Source organism: Drosophila navojoa, chromosome 3, assembly GCF_054131105.1.
Source record: "Drosophila navojoa isolate 15081-1374.11 chromosome 3, UAZ_NAV_1.0, whole genome shotgun sequence".
Lineage (NCBI taxonomy): Eukaryota > Metazoa > Arthropoda > Insecta > Diptera > Drosophilidae > Drosophila > Drosophila navojoa.
Genome location: NC_142891.1, coordinates 16,958,748 through 16,979,506, shown reverse-complemented (window position 1 = coordinate 16,979,506; position 20,759 = coordinate 16,958,748). Strand labels below are relative to the sequence as shown.

General features: G+C 51.3%; 1 protein-coding gene across 3 annotated transcripts in view; it reads right to left on the bottom strand.

Annotated features, from left to right (window-relative positions):
• Nucleotides 1-20,759, bottom strand: part of dpy (fibrillin-like protein dumpy) — a 112,058-nt gene that overhangs the window by 64,206 nt on the left and 27,093 nt on the right. For all 3 annotated transcript variants that reach the window (XM_030385153.2, XM_030385154.2, XM_030385155.2), the window contains exons 6-12: nucleotides 16,842-17,345; nucleotides 16,255-16,608; nucleotides 8,268-15,551; nucleotides 7,543-7,851; nucleotides 5,237-7,045; nucleotides 5,075-5,167; nucleotides 361-1,158 (exon numbers count right to left, since the gene is read on the bottom strand). In XM_030385153.2, coding sequence (XP_030241013.2) covers nucleotides 361-1,158; nucleotides 5,075-5,167; nucleotides 5,237-7,045; nucleotides 7,543-7,851; nucleotides 8,268-15,551; nucleotides 16,255-16,608; nucleotides 16,842-17,345 — 11,151 coding nt within the window. The remainder of the gene's footprint in view (nucleotides 1-360; nucleotides 1,159-5,074; nucleotides 5,168-5,236; nucleotides 7,046-7,542; nucleotides 7,852-8,267; nucleotides 15,552-16,254; nucleotides 16,609-16,841; nucleotides 17,346-20,759) is intronic.

Genomic DNA, 20,759 nt, shown 5'->3' with positions numbered 1-20,759 from the left:
TAGCTTTCGAAATTGATATTCGGATATTGATTTAAACCTCTTATGGTCAGGCAAAAGCTTAAGACAAGAATAGGTTGTTAATTCCTCACTTCTATATACATTTACACATTACTTGGCGAAATGAATTGACGAGGCATGAAAACTTCATGTATGTATAGCAGCTTCGGTCAATATATTTCGCATGGTAATATTTTGTGTGTGTTTGTGTGTTTGGTTGGTGAGGGGACAGACAATAAGGCAGATCTAGCAAAAAGGTGAGAGCGTGTGAGAGGCAGAAAACAGAGATAACGATAAACGAGACAGAGACATAAGGTACTTTCACGTGACAGAGTTGTGAGAGAGAGTACGTTTGTGCTTTACCTTTTTGACATCCATATTTGGCATCGGCTATAAATCCAGTTGGGCAGAATTTACATATCGGCTTATGATCCTCGACAATGCATGGCGAGTTGGATGCGCACGTGGCAAACTTGCACGGATCGACGCACTGATAGTTACGACACGCCAAGCCCGCTGGACAGCCAGCATCACGCAAACATATCGATATCGATGGCTGGCAGTCTCTCATGCAAATGCATACGGGCTTGTGGTCCTGCACCTCGCACGACTTATTCTCGGCACAGATTGGGGCACGGCCCAGCGGCACAATGCACGGGTTGCGACACTTGCCATCCGTGCAGGCCATGTTCGAGGCACAGTCATCATCGCGATAGCATTCGCGCTTATCCGGCGCACAGGTCAACTCACCGTACTCGTTGACTATGAAGCCCGATTTGCATATGCAAACCGGCTGGTGGCGGCGAGTCTCGCACTTTTTGTTGCTCTCACAAATGAATAGGGGATTGTTGCATGGATCTGTGCATTGGCCGTATTGGCCGCACTGCAATGTTTCTGGGCACTCGGCATCGTTTGTGCAGGGTATTTGCTCCTTTGTCTTGGGGTCTGTGTCTTCGGACACACATTTTGGATCCGGTTTGCATTCGACCTCGGGTCGACCTATATGACAGCTCGGACACGAGCAGCGCGGACGATGCAGCACAGTCTGACACAGCGCATTAGTGCCACACGCGCCACGCATTGTACAAGGATCGGTGCAGTGTCCTTGTAGGCATGATTTTTCACTGGGACAATCCGTATCTGAGTAGCATTGTTCGGTGTCTAAAACGTAACGTTACAGCGGCAGCGAAGAACGAGAGAGAGAGAGAGATAGACAGGTTGTTGGTTGTTTATACTATGTTAATCGATGGGTGCACTCAACTATTCAGTGTCATATACGATAGATAGGTCCCTACAAAATTTATTCGTTCCCTGTTGTTTGTTCTTCTTGCTTTCTCCTAATCACGAAGTTTTGGAACACTTTTAGTAGAAATGGGCGTGCATAATCGAAATTATTCAAAGATGTAGAGATCTTTTCGGATTTTGAAAATGAGGCAAGAAAGATTGGGTTGAAACATGACGGGGAAGGGGTACTTGGTGTACTTAGACAAGATGGGAGGTAGATGTGGGGGACACAGATAAGAAACTTACAGGCTAAAATTTTCTAAAAACAAAAGTAGAAAAACTTAATCGTGACAATATATAAACAGTATAATTCAGTGTTGGTTGTTTCGATTGGTATTCTTTTGTTTTGGTTTGATTTAATTTGGTTTTGTTTTGAGTACTTGTGTATGTGGTGGGGGTTTGTTGGGTTGTGTTCAGAAGTTGTGTCAGTGGGATTGCTGTGGTTTTCTGTTTGGAATTGGATAATGTGCACGGGATTTGTTACAGTAGTAGATAATATTTTTCGGGAGAATTGACGAATCGTGACCAGAAAAGGGTTAGAAAATTGTAAAAGAAAAGAAACAAACAATATCAGATCGGTGCAGTTAGTGATCTTTAAGATAGAGTTTTAGTAGACACAATTGTATTTTGTTTTTAGGTGAGTTTTTTTTGTCAACATCAACATCAAATTGTAGAACTGTGAAGGGAACGTCTCACATTATAACAGGTCGCTTTTAAATTATATTTTTTTCTTTCTTATAAGCTTGCAAATTGTCAATATGTGTGTTTATAATATTATAGTAGCTGCTTATGATTGGTATGGTGATTAATTACTGTTGTTGGTCGATTGGCATGAATTTGATAAGAGTCTTCGAGCAGCGGGCAAACGAGCGAGCGAGCGAGTGAGCGAGCAGCCTTATAGATAATAATAAGTTCGAGTGAGCAATAGTTACAATCCTTAATGATTTACCAATTATTACAAGACGAGTGTGTGTATACGGGTGTAGAGAAAGAGAGATTTGCGCTTAAATTGCCCAACTAATTGTTTTCTATGGACATGTTTTTATTTTTATTTCTTTTTAATAAATTTTTTTTTTAGCAATGATCTCCTTGGTCTAATGCAGTTTTTTTTTAATTTTTGTTGAGTAATGGTAAAAATTACACGACATCCAACACATGCGCTCTGCCCTCACGAGAGACACGTTATTGGTCATTGATTGGGTGAGTGAATAAGGCATGATAAAGGTAAGAAAGATATTTATAGAAGAGGAAGACGAAATGAGCAGGATAGGTAGAGATACTGAACGCAGGCATAGGAATGATAAATATCAAACGTAAAGATAGAGAGGGTACAACTTTTGACTAAAGCGACATTAGCGGAAAGTAGTAGAAAATCGGGTAAGTACAATTTGGAAAAGTACGTTAGGGTAATTCGTTAAGTAGCTTTACTGTTTTTATTATGGGAAGGTTTTTTTTTTAGGGTTTTTTATGCTTTGTTATTCATAATTCACAATTGATAATTTTGGTATTTAAATATTTACAGATTGGTTTTATACTTTTCATTTGGGTTAGTTGGGCGGCCGCAAAGACACGGCACATTTGTATACGCATATATGTACATTTGTGATTAATCACATATACAAATTTGTGTATATACAACTTAAAGACTAGTCAAATTTACCAAAATATATTTATAGTGTTAGTTAAATTTAGTTACAGTTTTTTTTTTTTTTGTTTTCTGCTAATTTAATTTCGGATTCTTGTTGTTTAATTTGTTCTTTTACGAAATTCATCTGTACGGAAGCGATTTTCAACCAATAGACGAGCTAAAGTGTGCTAGGTAGGCAGTAGAAGCTATTCAGAGCGTAGGATCTTAAAATTTATGAGTAATTAGGAGCTTTGTACAAAAAAATAAACAGCCTTTTCGATTCGGTTAATTTCAAGTTTTTTAAGACTTGATTGTAAGGAATGCGTTGAAAAGTAGTAGTAGTGGTTGTTGTTGTTGTTGTTGTAATTGATCTATACATACGATTTAATGAGACTTATATTTGAGTACTTATAGTACACTTGAACTGACAATGTATAAAAAAAAATATATTTTTTAAGCATATGTGAACCATGTGTGAGAAGTGTCCCGTCCACAGTTCCCAATCTGAGACTTTGTTCATTTAAGAAATGTAACAAGAGATTTATATGAAATTCGTTGTTTGATTTTGTTTTAGCGAAGGGAAACGACAGACGCAAGGGAGCAGAATAGTGAATAACAACGTTGGGTTATTTTCTGGGGTCGGTCGGATAGAGCATAGGAGTCACAGGATGGGATCAGGAGGAGCATGGATATCGATGATCATACTTTTCGTTATTTTTTTTTCGTGGGTATCAAGGATGTGTTTTGAGGATATGTTGTCTTTTAAATAAATTTCTTTCGTTTTCTTTTCGGTTTTAATAATAAGCGTTGCATTTAGTGTTGTTGTTTGTTGTACACTTTCCACACTTTCAGTGCGCGATTTCAGCTGTGTTTAATAGCTACGTATCGCTATCGCGGCATTAGATATTTAAAACTATACGATGTTTATTGTAGATGAACCAACTTGTCTAGTGATCTGTGCGTTAAACGGTTTCACAAACATAAGATAATGTATGCCGCCGAGCTGATTCGTGTTGCAACGTGCAACACTCAACAAAAAAAATAAATAATTAATTAATTAAGAATGAGTTATTGAAAGCCAATTGTACGAGGGGAGTTATCTGACGATTTGTATGAATGCTGAATGAATGCTAAATGATAAACGCAAGCTTGAAAGCTTTATGAAATTGGGCTGTCAACTCTCAGTGACGATTACGAAAGTTGTCCAAGAATGCACTGAAATGTCGTTTTTAGTATGTAGTATATTCCGTTTGGTTAAACAAAATGTACTTGTATTAATATTAAATTTGAGTTTTCGCTGCAGTTATATTGCGAGGAATGGGTTTGCATTAATGAATACTAGGCACAGATTGGGTAACCGCGATAGCGACAGCAACATTCCACGATCTCTCATATGCGATTTTGATTTGATAGCAGTTGTGGGTAGAATGTCAAAATTAAAATATAATATATAAATGAGTATCATACGGAAACATTTCTTATAAACTATCGCTCAGTTCAACTGTAAAGCTAGTGCATTGAAACTAAAATAATTTGTTGGTTTTTATATTCGTTCAGGAACTTTTTCGTGTGTGTGGGAGTGTGTGACTGTGTGTGTGTGTGTGTGTGTTGTGCGAGGGAATCTGATTGAAACAAATATCACGTATACATTTGGTAACTTGGAACATGTGTATAGGTTGTTAAAAAATGGCAATTAATTAATTTAAAATTAAATTGATATATCATTAAAACACACACTACACTGAAACTTCAAATTAAGTTTTGTTGTGGCAGCTGTGAAGGCTGTCAAATTAGTGAAATTAGCTGGTTTTTAATTTGTTTGTTTTATAAACAACTCATAGCTAGATAATCAAACCAAGTACATATTATAACAACAATATTGGTTTTTGTTTGTTGGTTTTTGTTACTGTCTGAACTCCGGTTATAGGTAGTCAATAATTGTCAATAGGAACGGCAACAATAAACGATATAAATAACGCTCAACTGATTACGCTAACTGATTACTCCAGCAAAATAAAAATATATTGATATGCATATAGATATATGTATGGCATGTGTTTAACCCAACGAGAACTTTGTCAGCAACGCTGGTTAACATTATTAGCATTAGCTGTACTCTAGCAGTTACTAAACGTATTGCAAATGACATAGACTTGGCCCACTTACCCTGCTGGCAGACATAGTCGTAGCCCGAGCGCACACAGCTGCCGGATTCGCAGCCGCGCGTGCGGCAGTCCTCCTTGGGTGGCGTCAAGTAACCTGCAAGGGGTCAAGGGTAAGGAGAATTAGAAACCGTTCGAGGCTCGATTGCCCTCGCTAGCCACTCACATTGCACATAGGCATCGCCGTTGGGGAAGTCCTCGGGGCAGTAGCACTCGGCCTGATTGTTGCTGAGCACACGGCAGGCGGCATTCAGGCCGCACGGCTGCTCGTGGCAGGCATTGACCAGGTTTCCTTCGCACAGGCAGCCCTTGTGGGCATCGCCCATGCAGCCATCCATGCAGGCGCATTCGTAGCCGCCGGGCAGCTCGATGCACTTGGAGTTGACGCCGCAGGGATTGTTCGAGCAGCCGCCGTCCAAGGGCTGGCAGGCGGTGGCGGGATTGCCAAAGAAGTCCGGCGGGCAGGAGCACTGGGCCTTGCGATTGATGACCCGGCACTGCGCATTGGTGCCGCAGGCGCCGTACTCGAGGCACGGATTACGGCATTTGCCCTGATCGCAACGTTTGCTCGTCTCACAGTCGCTGTCCTCGCGGCACTCGAACTGGACGCACTCCTTGCTGGGCTCACCCTCGTAGCCGTCGGGGCAGTAGCACAGCATGCGATGCTCCGACACCGTGCACAGAGCGTTCCGGCCACAGGCGCGATCATCGGCACAGGGATCCACGCACTTGCCATTCTGGCAGCTCTGGTCTGCAGCACAGTCTCCATTCGATTTGCAGCCCGCGATGCAGGCGCCGCGTTCGCACAGCTGTCCCAGCGGACACTGGCGCTTGGGTCCGCACTTGTTGCGGCACTTGCCCCGCGCGCACTGCTGCCCGCACTCGCAGTCCTCGGTGCGGCTGCACTTGGCGGCACAGTAGGCGCCGCTCTCGTCGCACTCGCAGCCCGGGTGGCAGCGCACCGGCGGCAGCTGGCAGCCGGTGAGGCCGTCGCCCATGTAGGAGGCCGGACACTGGCACTGCACGCCGTGATTGATCACCAGGCAGTCGGCGCACTGGCCGCACTGGCCGGGCGTCTGGCAGGGATTCTGGCATTTCTTGTTGATGCAGGCCTCGTCGCTGGCGCAGCTGAGGTCGTTGCGGCAGCCCGTTTGGCATACACGATTCTCGCAGATCTGGCCCTGGGCACAGGCGCTGTCCGTGTTGCAGACGGTGCGGCAGGTGCCGCGCATGCAGCGCTCATCCGAGAGGCAGTTCTGGTCGTTGCGGCACTTGCCCTGGCAGCTGCCCGCATAGCAGAGCTGGTTCGAGCCGCAGTCCTCGTTGCGAGCGCAGGCGATGCGTGGAGTCTTGCAGGCCACGTCGGCATTGCCGCTGAGTCCCGCGGGGCAGCTGCACTGCTTGCGGTGATCGACGGCCTGGCAAAGGGCATTGGTGCCACAGGCAGTTGGCTCCGAGCAGGGATCCACGCACTGCTGCCCAACGCAGGCCAAGTGGCTGGGGCAGCCCTGGTCGGAGCGGCAGCCCGTGACGCAGTTGAGACCCAGACACACCTCTCCGTTGGCGCACTCGTTGTCGTGGCGGCAGAGCGGCTTGCAGACGCCCTGCTGGCAGCGCTCGTTGGTCAGGCAGCCGGCGTCGTCGGCACACAGGGGACGACAGACGGACTCGAAGCAGGCCAAGCCATTGCTGCAGTCGCGATTCTCGTGGCACTCCAGCGGCGGCGATCGGACGCAGCCGACTTGGGCCGTGGGATTAGGCACCATGTTGTCCAGGCAGCTGCAGCTGGCGCGATGATTGGACACCGAGCAGGCAGCATTGGGTCCACAGGGATTCTCAAGACAGGGATTGACGCACTTATCGTTGCGGCAGGACTCGGAAGCGCTGCAATCATCATCCACGTGACAGCCAAAGACGCATTTATTGTGCAGGCACACATGGCCCAGGAAGCAGTCGTTGTCAACGCGGCAAGTCACTGCATGAAGATGATTGTTATTAGAGATGGATATTTAGGGGATTACAAACTATTTTCCATAAGTTCTAATCGATATAAATCTGTTTTCCTTGAATATATTTTTGGGGAATCAAAATCAGTCCTGCAAGGACTTAAAAATGGGTAATGAAAATGAAGGCATAGTATATGTCCGTCTTTCTGTTAGAAGGCGGACCTTGTACACTTGTATGTTTGTAGATTTTTGATACTCCAAATCAATAACAACAACAAAGGAAACCCCTGAATTCACACTGTAGTAAGCATTGCGCGTGATGATGGGGTGCGATTGGTATATCAGACATTCGCAGATTTCAATATCTGTTCAGCTCGAGTAACAGCTTTGAACAATACTCAACATCCAAAGAATAATATCAATCAAAATGAATATTTGCAAGCAAAAGACGCTTTGCCATCTCTTTAATTACGACAGAGGCAAATGACTGATATTAATGAAGAATGATATGCAAATGAATACTCACGCATGCAGTTGCCGCGCAGGCACTTCTCGTTGGAGGCGCACTCCAGATCACTGTGACAGACGGGCAGGCACATGGAGTCGCGGCAGGTGTAGCCCGGTGCACAGTCGCCGTCGCAGGCGACAGGCACGCGCACACACTCCTTGGTCGCGTCGCCGGTGAAGCCCTCCGGGCAATGGCACTGTTTCACATGGCTCAGCATCCGGCATTGGGCGTTCTGGCCGCATGCCAGCGGCTGCAGGCAGGGATCAAAGCACTGGCCGCCCTGGCACACCTCCGAGGAGGCGCACTCGGTGTCCAGCAGGCAGGCGGCTGTTGGAATAGGCAGGGGTAAATTAGTAAATCTTGAAATTGAAATTCGTATTGCCTAGTTTGTTTTTTCAGTCTTTTGCCTTGTACGTGTGCTGTTTATTGTTGTTGTTGTTGTCGCGTGTGTATTGTTGTATATTGTTTTTGTTTTAGTTTACAGTTAGTGCTTGCTACTGGATTCCGCGCCAGTCCATAGTTATAGATTGAGCTAGGTCTAGTAATTACTGTGGCATGGGTCTGTTGATCCACACTATATTCGTGCCAATTGTGTGAGTGTGTAGCGAATTAAGCTAGCTGGTAGTTGTCTAGTAGTAGTAGTAGTAGTAGTAGTAGTCGGTTTTAGACTAGTGCTTTACCTTGGCCTTGGCCTCGAAGTGGGTCTGGGGCTGGGTGGATTAGTGTTTGGTGTTAGTACTTACGTTTACACACGCTATCTGAGCAGTAGGTATTGGTGGGGCAGTCGCTAGTGATTTGGCAGGGCATTGGCAGTGGCTTGCAGCCGGCCACCCGGTCGGCGGGTTGGCCGTCGTAGCCAGTGCGGCATGCACAGTGCGCCACGTGACCCTTCGGAATACATTCCGCGTTGGGGCCACATTGCAGCTGGGCGCACACATCCTGACATTTGGGCACACCATTTGTCTTGACACATGCAGCATGCGGGGGACAATCGTCGTGCGAGTCGCACTCGACAGAGCTACGGCAGCCCTCGTTGTAGGGATCACCGATGAGACCGAGCGGACAGGTGCATTTGTAGGAGCCGCGCGAGTTGCGGCAACGGGCGCCGGGTCCGCACGGCGCGTCCTTGCAGAAGTCGATGACGTCGCAGCGCACGCGCGGGTCGCCACTGAAGCCGGGTTGGCAGTGGCAGACCTGACGATGATTCTCCGTGGTGCAGAGCGCGTTCTCGCCGCACGGCTGCCCGATCAGGCAGGCAATTTTGCACATGTTGTTGTCGCAGCTCTTGTCGTTGGAGCAGTCGTCGTCGGTGGTGCACTCGATCTTGCGGCAGCCCGACCGAGCGTCTCCGATGAAGCCCTCCTTGCAGACGCAGTCGGGGGCATGGGAGCGCGCAATGCACTCGGCGTTCCGTCCGCAGGCAGCGCGGCCCAGGCAAACGGGCTCGCAGCGCGCACGTCCATAGGCATCCACCAGGCAGGTTTCGTCCTCGCCGCAGTCGCTGTTGGTGCTGCACTCGAGCTCCTTGGCGCAGATGTTGTTCTGGCAGAACTGGAACTGGGGGCACGTGGAGTTCGACTTGCAGGTGCTCTGGCAGACGCCCTGCAGGCACAGCTGCTCCGCGATGCAGTCGCGATTGCTGCTGCACAGCGGGCTGCAGATGCCGTGGGCACAGATGCTGCCCTGCGGGCACTGCGCATCCTGCTGGCAGTACTGCAGCTGGACGCAGCCCTGTTTGGCGTCTCCGGTGCTGCCCGACTCGCAGGCGCAGATTCCAATGTGGTTCTGGACTGAGCAACGCGCCAGGGCGCCGCAGGCATTCGGCAGCGAGCAGGGATCAATGCACTTGGCGTCGAGGCAGGCCTTGTCAGCTCCGCAGTCTCCGTTATCCTCGCACTCGATGTGCACGCACTCCACTTGCGGATCACCCCGGGAGTTGGCTGGACAGTTGCAGATGGCCTTGTGTGACTGGGCCAAGCAGTCGGCATTCCGGCCGCAAGCATTTTCGCGCTCGCACGGACTGCGGCAGCGCGCATTCTGGCAGCTGGCCGTCGGCGGGCAGTCGGCATCGCTGAGGCATTCGCTGGGATCGCGACAGCCAGCCTGTAGCGGATCCCCGATGAGTCCCTCGGGGCACTTGCACTGGTAGCTGCCGGGCAGATTGTCGCAGAAGGCGGTGCTGTGGCAGGGCTGATTCATGCACTCGTTGATATCCTCGCAGACTCCATTGGTCAGCTGATAGCCCTCGTAGCAGGCGCATATGGCCCTATGATCCGACACCTGGCAGCTGCCTTTGCCGCAGCTGGTGAAATCGCAGGGTTTGATGCAACGATTCGTCTCCGGGTCGCAGGCGCGATCGCTGGCGCAGTCCACGTGATCAATGCACTCCACCTTGAAGCAGCCGACGCCAGGGTCATTGGGATCGCCCAGGTAACCAGCCGGGCAGCTGCAGGTGGCCTCATGGGCCTCGGCCTGGCAGAGTGCATTCGCGCCACAGACGGTATGCAGACAGGGATCCGTACACTTGCCGTGGATACAGGAGAGACTATTCGCACAATCCTCGTGCCTGTTGCACTCCCTCGGCTTGGCGCAGCCCTGCTGCGTGTAGCCATCGCCGACGGTGCCCTCGGGGCAGATACAGCGATAGGAGCCGGGCACATTCTCGCACTTGGCACTGGCGTGGCACGGCTGCTCCGTGCACTCGTTGATGTCCGAGCAGCCAAAGGGGGTGCCGATGAAGCCGTTGGCGCACTTGCACTTGCCATTCAAGCACAGCTCGGTGGCCGGGCAATCCGCGTCCGACTCGCAGCCCGGCTGGCAGGTGCGATCGCTGTTGCAAATCTCGCCGGCCAGACAGTTGTTGCTCGAGTAGCAGACCTTGCGGCAGACCTGCTGGTAGCAGCGCTCGCCCACCGCGCAGGCGGATGTCTTGGTGCAGGGCAGGTTGCACTGGTTGCCGATGCACATGTGTCCGCTGGGGCACTGGTTGCTGGCCAGGCAGGGGGCAGGGACGCGCACGCAGCCCTGCTCGGGTGTTGGGTTGCCCTCGAAGCCATCCGGGCAGCTGCACTGGCTGCGATGCTGGGCAATGCTGCAGAGGGCGTTCGGGCCACAGCTCGTTGTCGATTGGCAGGGATCGGCGCACTTGTTGCTGATGCAGGACTGCTCCTGCTTGCACTCCTTGTTGCTGCGACAGCCGATGGCGCAGTGACCCTCAATGCAGGCCAGTCCCTTCGAGCACTGGCTGTGATCCAGGCAGGCCACCACGCAGACATTGCCCACGCAGCGCTCGCCCTCCGAGCAGTCCTGAGCGTTGCGGCACGCCACGCGGCACTGGCCATTGTAGCACAGCTCTCCACCGCAATCGACGTCCGTCTGGCACTTGGAGGCGCTGCGTGCGCATCCATTCTTGGCCGAGTCTCCGATGGGCTGGAAGCGCAGGGGGCAGCTGCAGACGGGCTTGCGATTGACCACCTTACAGTCCGCATTCGCTCCGCAGGCATTGTCGCACGGATTCAGGCAGCGTCCGCCGGCGCAGATGGTATTCGCTGGGCAGTCGGCATCGCCGTTGGGGCACTGGCCGTCGGGACGGCAGCCACGGGTGTTTGGCTCGGCCTCGCCCACAAACAGGGGCGGGCACTTGCAGATGGCGCCATCGGGCGTGACCTCGCAGATGGCCGTCGGATGGCAGCTGCCCGGGGCACAGCCGCTTTGCTTGACGCAGGCCACCTCGGGCAGGGGATTGCCGCGGTAGCCGGGCGGGCACTGGCACACGGCCCGATGATCCTCGGCCAGGCAAATGGCATTCTCTCCGCAAGACTCCTCGTCGCAGACATCGTAGCAGGTGTGGGTCATGCGGTTGCACATCTGGTTGCTGGGGCAGTCGTGATTGTAGACGCAGGGCACGCTCTTGCAGCCGTTGAACGGATCGTACGGGTCCCCGGCATAGGGTCCCGGAGGACACTGGCATTGCGCCTGATGGTTGTTCGTAATGCACACGGCACGCGGGCCGCACTTGACGCTGTCGCAGGCCGGGCGGCAGCTCAGCGACTGCGTGCTCTCGTCCTTGATGCAAGCCTCCGATTCGGGGCACTCGGCGTTGCTGCGGCACTGATGCTTGCGCTCCAACTGACAGCCGTTGCGGTCGTTGGGATTGCCCACAAATCCAGGCAGGCAGTCGCAGCGTCCTTGATGATGGCGGGCAACGCACACCGAGTTGGCCGGGCAGGTGAAGGCGTCACAAATGGCCACGCACTTGAGCACTCCGAGCACGTCGGGACGACAGGCGGAGGTGTCCGGGCAGTTCTCATCGCTGGTGCAGTCGGGCAGCGAGGGCTTCTCGCAGGAGGAAACAACGGGATTCCAGACGTAGCTTTCGGCGCAATTGCAAACGGCGTGGCCGGCTGGATTGATCTTGCAGAGCTCGTTCGGGCCGCACACAACGTTGGAGCAGAGATGAATGCATTCCCGCGTGCCCAGCGCGTCCGCCTGGCAGCCAAAGCCCCGTTCACAGTCCTTGTCCGTGGTGCACTTGCTCTCGGTGTCGGGCACCTTTCGCTCGGGCTGGCAGCCCACTTGCAGATTGCTCGGGTTGCCAAAGTAGCCGTCGGCACAGATGCACAGCGAACGATGGTCGTCGGCCACGCAGAGCGCGTTCGGGCCGCACTGGATCTTCGTGCAGGCATCGACGCACTTGCGCAGGCCCTTGCCCAGCTGGAAGCAGATCTCCGTGTGCCGGCAGTCGGCGTCGTTGCCGCACTGCCCGCGTATGCTGCAGCCCTGGTTCAGGTCGTACGCATCGCCCACGTAGCCCAGCGGGCAGAGACATTTGCCCGCATCGCAAATGGCGCGCGGTCCGCACGCCGTGTTCGAGCAGAGGTTCTTGCACTGGCCCTTCTCACAGCTGTAGCCGTCTGGGCACTCGACACGTTCGCTGCACTGACACTGTCCGGCGTCCTGACAGAATTTGCTCTCGATGGGTTGGCAGCTGCTGTACGGGTTGCCGGCATGGCCGGACAGGCACAGGCACTCAAAGCCTCCGGCCGTGTTCAGGCAGGCGGCATTCAGGCCGCACGGCTTGTTCGCGCACTCGTCTATGTCCTGGCAGCCCACGTACGGATTGCCGCTGAAGCCCTGCGGGCAGATGCAGCTGATCTGGTTGCCGGCAGCGCGGCACTCGGCGTTGGGTCCACAGCTGTTCGGCTGGCAGACGTTCTTCTTCTGGGCGCCGCAGCCCTCGTACGGATTGCCGTAGGTGCCCGGGTTGCAGGCGCAGCGGCTCTGGCCTATTCCGTATTCGCAGTGAGCGTTCTCCCCGCAAAGCGGCGAGCATTTGGCCTCCTCGATGGGCGGCATGCAGAGCAGGTCGGGATTGCCCACAAAGTTCGGTTCGCAGACGCATTTGCCGTTGGTCTTGTCGCAGGTGGCGCCGATGCCGCAGACGACGCCGTCGCAGCGCTCCTTGCAGCGTCCATTGATGCAAATCTGTCGCTCATCGCAGGGCCTGGAGGCCGTGCACTGATCCGTGCTGCAGCTGCCGCCCGGGAACGGATTGCCCAGGTAGCCCTGCGGGCACTTGCAGGTGGGTCCCTCGCTGGTGGGTATGCAGAGCGCTCCCTCGCCGCAGATGACATCCTGGCACTGCGACACACAGTCGCCGTCGGCGTTCTTCACGAATCCCACGCGGCACCGACACCAGCCCGCGTGCTGCTCCGTCTCGCAGTAGGCATTCGAGCCGCATAGGAGACTGGCGCAGGGGCTGGCGCAGATGCCATCCAGGCAGGCCAGGTTGCTGGCACAGTCCTCGTTGCTCAGACAGGAGCTCCTGGGCATGGTGTTGTCCTCTAGGATGCAGCCGCTCTTGTACGGATCGCCGGTGAAGCCCTTGGGGCAGACGCACTGGTAGCCGCCCTTCTTGTTGACACAGTAGGCGCCGTAGGCGCACGGCAGGTGGGCGCACTCATCCTCGTCTGTGCAGCCGAGCAGCGGATCGCCCTTGAAGCCTACCTCGCACATGCACTGCGGCGGATCGGAGGGCGTGCACTTGGCATTGATGCCGCACGGGAAACGCTCGCAGGGACTCTTGCACTTATTGTTGTCCTGCGGATCCAGGAAGTAGGGCGGCGGGCAGACACACTCGCCCGGCTGTATGCATTTCTCGTTGCTGGCGCACTCCTTGTCCGCGGCGCACTTGCGCTGGGCCGGTGCACAGAGTCCGTTGTAGGCATCGCCCTGGTAGCCCTCGGGGCAGTGGCAGCTGTAGCCGCCGTTCTGATTGACGCACAGCGCTCCGTAGGCGCACAGCTGGGCGCCACGCTCCTCGCACTCGTTGACATCCACACAGCTGCCGTCGGGCAGCGTCTGGTAGCCCTTGGGGCAGGCGCAGTAGCTAACGCCGCCCGCTATCGAGATGCACTCCGCCCCGCTGGGGCAGGGCTGCCCGGTGGAGCAGCCGGCCAGCACGCAGCTGTTGCCGAGCAGCTTGTACGGCGCTTGGCACTGGCACTCGGGGCTGCTGCAAATCTCGCACATGACAAACGGATTTCCGGTGTGGCCCTGTGGGCAGCGGCACTCGTAGCTGCCGGGCAGATTCTTACACAAGGCATTCAGGCCGCACGCGGGTTTGCCACGCTGAGCGGCACACTCGTCCACATCCTGACACTGGCCACCCTCCGGATTGCGCTCGTAGCCCTGGCGACAAATGCAGACACTGCTGCCCGTAAACGCGTCCTGAACACAGCTTTCTCCCGGCGCACACGGATTGGCATCGGAGCAGCCGACAATCTTGGGCGTGGCACAGCCCTCGGTATAGGCGTCTCCCGTGGAGCCCCCGGGGCATTGGCACAGATAGCCGCCAGCAGTGTTGGTGCAGATGGCATTCGCTGCGCAGGGATTGGCGCGGCACTCGTCGATGTCACCGCAGCCTCCAGGCAGTGCAGCGTTGCCCGTGTAGCCGGGCGCGCAGAGGCACTGCGCCTGGCCGTTGGCCAGCATGCACTGGGCATGGGCACCGCAGTCGCGCGCTTCGCACGGATGCCGGCAATCGTTGCCGATATTCGGCTCTGGGCAGAGGCAGCGTTTGGTCTCATCGCAGATGGCATTGCCGGGGCATTGTTCGCTGCTGGAGCAGCTGACGATGGGCGCACAGTGCACCGCGGGATCCGGATCGGGCAGGGTGCCATCGGGGCAGCGGCAGGTATAGCCGCCGCCTGCCATGTTGACGCACTCAGCGCCAATGCCGCACTTATTTCCCGCTCGGCACTCATCGACGTCCTGGCACTTGGTATGCGGATCACCCGAGAAGCCCGGCGGACAGACGCAGCTGTAGCCGCCAGGTGAGTTCGTGCAGGTGGCATTCTGTCCACAGCTGCCAAAGGGTCCGTGCAACGAATCACATTCATCAATGTCCACGCACCCGGCTGCCACATCACTGGGATTATACGTCCAGCCCTCCTCGCAGACGCAGTACGCCTCATTCTGATCCGGCTTGCAATAGGCATGCGCCCCGCAGCGCACATCCTCGCAGGGCTGCTTGCATGCCATGCGCGGCGGACTGCCGACGTATCCGGCCTCGCAGTCGCATCGATATGATCCCGGCGTATTCAAGCACTGGGCATGCGGGCCACAGGCCTCCGCGTGCGTCCGGCACTCGTCGATGTCCACACAGCTGGAGCCAATCGGCTCGAATCCGTCCAAGCAGAAGCACTGATTCTCTATGCACTCGGCATTGTTGGTGCAGTCGAAGTTGGTGCGACACAAAATGTTCACGTCGACCTGTTCGCAGGCCACTTTCGGATCGGGTTTGCCGTCGTAGCCCTGCGGGCACTTGCAATTGTAGCCCGGCACGGTGTTCTCGCAGATCGCGTGTTGTCCACACGGCTTGTCCAGTGCGGCGCACTCATCGATGTCGACGCAGCCGCGGAACGGATCACCGGTGTAGTCCGGTTTGCACGTGCAAACGAAGCTGCCGATGGTGTCGGTGCAGACGGCGTTCTCACCGCACGGATTATCCTGGCACTCGTTGATGTCTGATCACATTGATCGTGCAGGGGGTGGAGGGGTTCGTTTGTGTATATATATGTATGTATATATTTTTAGGGGTAGCAGGCAACGTGTTTTGTAGCGTTTTCGTTTTCGTTTTCAAGTCGAGAGGGAAGTGGGTTAAATATATTGCAATTAATTAAATTAGTAATCATATCTCAAGTCATACAAGTTTATGGAAGTTGTGAAATCATAGCGTGAAAGTGGGGGAGCTTTGTAGGATTTGGGGAGGGAGAGGAGAGAATACTGATTGAAGAAGCTGGCTGGATAGCAAAAGAAGCGGGAATCGAAAGAAAAAGCGTAGCTGAAAAGCTCTCAAAACTTATAGAGAAGCATCTGAAAGCGTATAGCAAGGGGAAGCAGAGAGCAAAGAGAGCGTTGAGAGTGTAAAAGCGAAGCTCATGCGTAGTTCTTGATCCTTGATTCGCCATGCAAATCCAAAGCTAAGCTTTTACGCTCATTTATAATCTAAGCTAGAGATGAGCGCGTGACAAAATACAAACCTAGATCGGAAGCCAAAATGTTGTTGATTTTTAAAAGAAACTTTATAGTATCTTGAGAGATACTTAAAATATTTATGGCAAATTTCGATATATATTGTAGATTTCTACTTCGCGTCTCGTGACGCGCCCATCTCTAAGCTGTGATACGAGTTTTATGCCAAGGCATGCAAATTAAGCAAATACTAACTCTCGCAGTGCAAGTAGCCCTGTCCTTGGAATCCGCTCGGACAGAGGCAACGATAGGAGCCCGGAAAGTTAATGCACTTGGCATTGGTGCCGCACTTGGCCACGCCGTCCGGCTGATTGCACTCGTCGATGTCCAGGCAGGCCAGGCCGGCGCCCGACGTGGCCGCCGGCTGGGCCAGTGTATCGCCATCGGCATAGCCCAGTTGTAGTGTGGGTGTGGCCGGCAGTGGCGCCTCCGCGTGCATATCATGCTCAAGCACAAAGCCCAGTGGACAACGACATTGAAAGCTACCGCCCAGGTTCACGCATTGAGCACCCAAACCGCATGGATTGTTAATCGCGCATTCATCGACGTCTGCTGGCGTTGTTTATTCGTGTTAGGCATTAATCGTATTAATGTTTCAAATTGCGGTGCATTGATGTGGCAAGTGGCATGTGTGTGTATGTGTATGCGCGCGTGTGTGTGTGTGTGCGAATTTCGCCAAAAAACATGTGCAAAAAATATACCAAAAATAATGATGGCAAATATATCGAAAAATGAGCAAAAATTCCTAGAGCTAATCGCATAAGTATTTCGGTGGTACTCACCCTCGCAGCCATGCATTGGATCACCACTGAAGCCGTCGGGGCAGAGGCAGCGGAAGCTGCCATCGGTGTTTAGGCAATCCGCGTTGCGGCCGCATGGAGTGCGCGCGCACTCGTCCAGATCGACGCAGCCCTGTGCGGCACGTCCGTCGCCATCGTATCCCGGCGGGCAGTCGCAGCGATAACTGCCCTCGAGATTCGTACACAAGGCACCGGGTCCGCACACATTCGGATATGCGCACTCATCGACATCCACGCAGCCGTCGTAGGGATTGCCCACGTAGCCCTCGGGGCAGACGCAGGTGTGGTTGCCGGGCGTGTTGATGCACTGGGCATGGGCACCGCAGGCCAGCGGATTGCTGCACTCGTCGATGTCCGTGCACAGCACCTCGCCATCGCCCGTGTAGCCGTCCTTGCACTTGCAGAGGAAGTGCGCCGGCAGATTGCAGCACTCGGCATTCTCCACGCAACGCGATGCTATCGCCGGATCTTGGCATTCGTCAATGTCTGCAAGAAACAACAAGAGAACCAATCATATGAGTGGAGACGCATGATTAATGAAATGTCCGCCCAGCCAAACGAAAGACTTAGGCAACAAACTTGAAATCGCTCTACGCATTTGCCGCCTGACTGCGCAGCCCCACATCAAATGGCTTTGGCATTTGAAATTTGCATGTTACGCATGACATTTCAGTGCCATCCGCATTAATCTATGCATGTGGAGCTAAGCCAAACCAAGCAGCAATGTCAATGCGCACAGGATGCACCAGTTGCATACATTTAGCGAGCCAATTAAATCACCAAGCCAAATGCTAGGTCATTGGCCAACGAATGACGATTGGCGATTCTTTTCTGTGTATATGAATGAAATTTCGTTTAATTAACACTTTTTAGTTAGCGAAATATTTATTTATAGCAAATATTCAATCCCGGTCCATTTAGCAGCTGAAATTTGCTCATTTTATAGACCTTTTGAAAAGAACTCTTAGAAAGAGTTGTATCAGACTATTGTAGTACAGCTCTTTTACAGTTTACAACACATTCCTATATAATTTTTATTAATTTTCCAGCTGAGATTTTAATTAATTTTTTTTTTCAAATTTTTTAAATAGTTTTTTTGTTGTTGTTTGTCTGTTCCGATTCCCCTCTGTTAAGCTTTGGCTTTAGCTTTTATCTTTTAATGGGACGTATCTATGGCCAGCTCATGCGGAAGCATCACATTGGAACTTTCCGCTCCAATAGGTCGCACCGCAATGAGAATTCAATCGCAGTGCCCCGGAGCCAATGAAGCGGCAACTGGCAAACGATGGCAGTCTAAGGGCCAGATAGATACAAATGGAAAACAACACGATGGACGATCTCTGCGGCTAACTGTGGCCCATTAATCATTGGGCTTGTGGATAAGAGATGTTGTACATTTATAGCTAATATGACATAAGTACAAAAGTTGGCAAAAGCCAAAGACAAGGACGCGAACAGGGAGTGAGATGTACTCACACACACATACACAGAATTGTGTGTGTGTGTGTGTTTGAGTGGAGTGCCTTATAATTATGAGCAGTCGAGCAAGTTGCGCAGTTATAATTACTAGTTTTTAGCTTATAAATTAAGAGGATCATCACTCTAAAACTGGTATTCCCTCCCCACCAAGGCTCTCTCTCTCTCTCTCCCGCTCACGCACACACACACACACGCAGAGACAAACTGATATGGCAGCATTCCATGTTTTGCTGCCGCAACTCCAGCAATTGCTAACTCTGATTACTCAATGTCATCGTCTTCGTTCGCCTGTCTGCCGCTTGGCAGTTGGCAGTTGGTAGCATTGGCCAGAAGTTTAGCCAGAAGCAGGAAGCGTTCTATGTTCTTCTAAGTTTCAATGTCAGTTTAATTACTTTATGCAATGCAGTTACAGAAGGCTGAGACAGAAGGTTGTTCAGCCCCAGTCCCAGGCTCAGACCCAAGCCCTCGCCCAGGCATAGGCCATTGACCAAAGGCCATTGGCCAACTGGTTGTGGCTCCTGCTGCCAGCTTTCATATAATATTTTACAGTCCGTTTCACGTCAGGTGCAAAATTCAATTTATTTTTCTCTCACCGGCTAATTATAATAAAAAATTTTTGGAGCAAAGTTCTACGCAGTGCGAGGTGGGCGTGGGCCAGCCTTGGGCCAAATGCTGTGCGGCTCTGCAGCACTTGAAAACCAATCAAATATGCGTGACTAAACGTAATTAACTTCAATGCATGTTCAAAAAAGAAAAATAATAACGATGCTGACATAATTTGAATCGTATTCTCAGGCCCAGTCGGTTCAGATTTCCGGTTGGGCTGCGGGCATGATTAGAACCCCATTTTGATTACTTTTTGTCTTATTTGATGTTCGAGCACAGAAAAGGTTTCTCTGAGAGTTCTATGACATTCATAACCGATAATTGAATTAGCTGGCAAAAGTTTGAGGAGAGTATTAAACACATTTCATCATCGATGATTCTACTCTAGCTGCATTATATAATATTGAAATTCTGCGCTTTGTTTCAGTGCACTAATCAACAATAATTAGCAGTCGCGTCTGCTCGACTATTATAGAATGAAAAAAAAAAAAAAACACCAAACAAAAATCTACATGGCTGATAAATTGTGAAGCACCGTCTGCCTGCCTATGTTCTAGTCTGGTCTGACTGGCGTCCATCTAATAAATCTATGTAATTGTTGCGCTAATTAGCATTTGCAAATTTGTTGTTGCTTTTTACTTGAGCTATGACATTCGTGCCACAAATTTGTGCACTATTTTTACAGATAGTCGCGCAGTCGACTCAGCTACATACATATATTGTATATGCGCTTATAGAAGAGCAGCAGTTTATGAGCGGACATGACTTTCATGCTCCACTGCTGAACGATGATGAGCGACTCTCAAAAAAAAAGTGGAGAACGACAGAGATAGAAACACATAACTTCAAGTATATGTGACTAATTTATGGTGAAGCATAACTCACTAACATTTGAACTTGAATTCGAGCGAAAAACTGAAGTAAATTAGAAGTAAATTTGCATGACTTGTAGATACCCTGTACACAATTTTGAAGTTAACATGAAATTATGATTATGATTTGAATCCTAAACTAGGCAAACTATTATCTAGGAAATAGGAATTATTTTAAAATAAATATTTATATATTCATTTGATGTATTTTGTATATAAATAAATACAATACAAGCTAATAGATGAAATATTCGATTTATAAAATGAGCTACAGACAATAGAATTTCGAGCTTGAAGTATATTTGAATATACATTTATATATTTCAAAGAATTTATATATAAACTTATATGCCATCTCTACCTTATGCCCAGGGTATTTAAGAAAAAGACATAAATGGGGCATAAAATTAAGATGAAGGCAAAATGAAATTAGCTAACAAATTTGTGGCGCAATTATGCGTTAAGTATTTCCATATAAGCTCACACTCTTAGCCATGTGTGCGAGGCGCAAAGATCAAGGTCGCCGGCAAGTGATGTCAGCGTCGACGTCAGTGTCGAAGCTGGAGTCATGGGTGGCTCAATTGGTGGCAGCGGCAGCGGCAGCGGCACCACCGCCTACTGGTCGCGTAAATGTGGCAACACAGGGGGCGGCTGGCATAATGAGGCGTGTCAATGCCGACGCTTTAGGCCATTTTCATGGCTTATCGGACGTCGGCTGCGACACGGCAATTAATTGCTGCCATTTTTTATATGCAAAAAGTGCAAAGTACCTTAAGAAAAGAGAAATATATATGTATATACATATATATATTTACTATATACGATATATACATTGGCAGATTAAACACGTTCGCTCTACAAAAGCTAGCGACGCTTATCAGCTGACGTTGATCACAAACTGTGCGTCGAACTGGTTGGCTAAGAGTTGGAGTTGGAGTTGGAG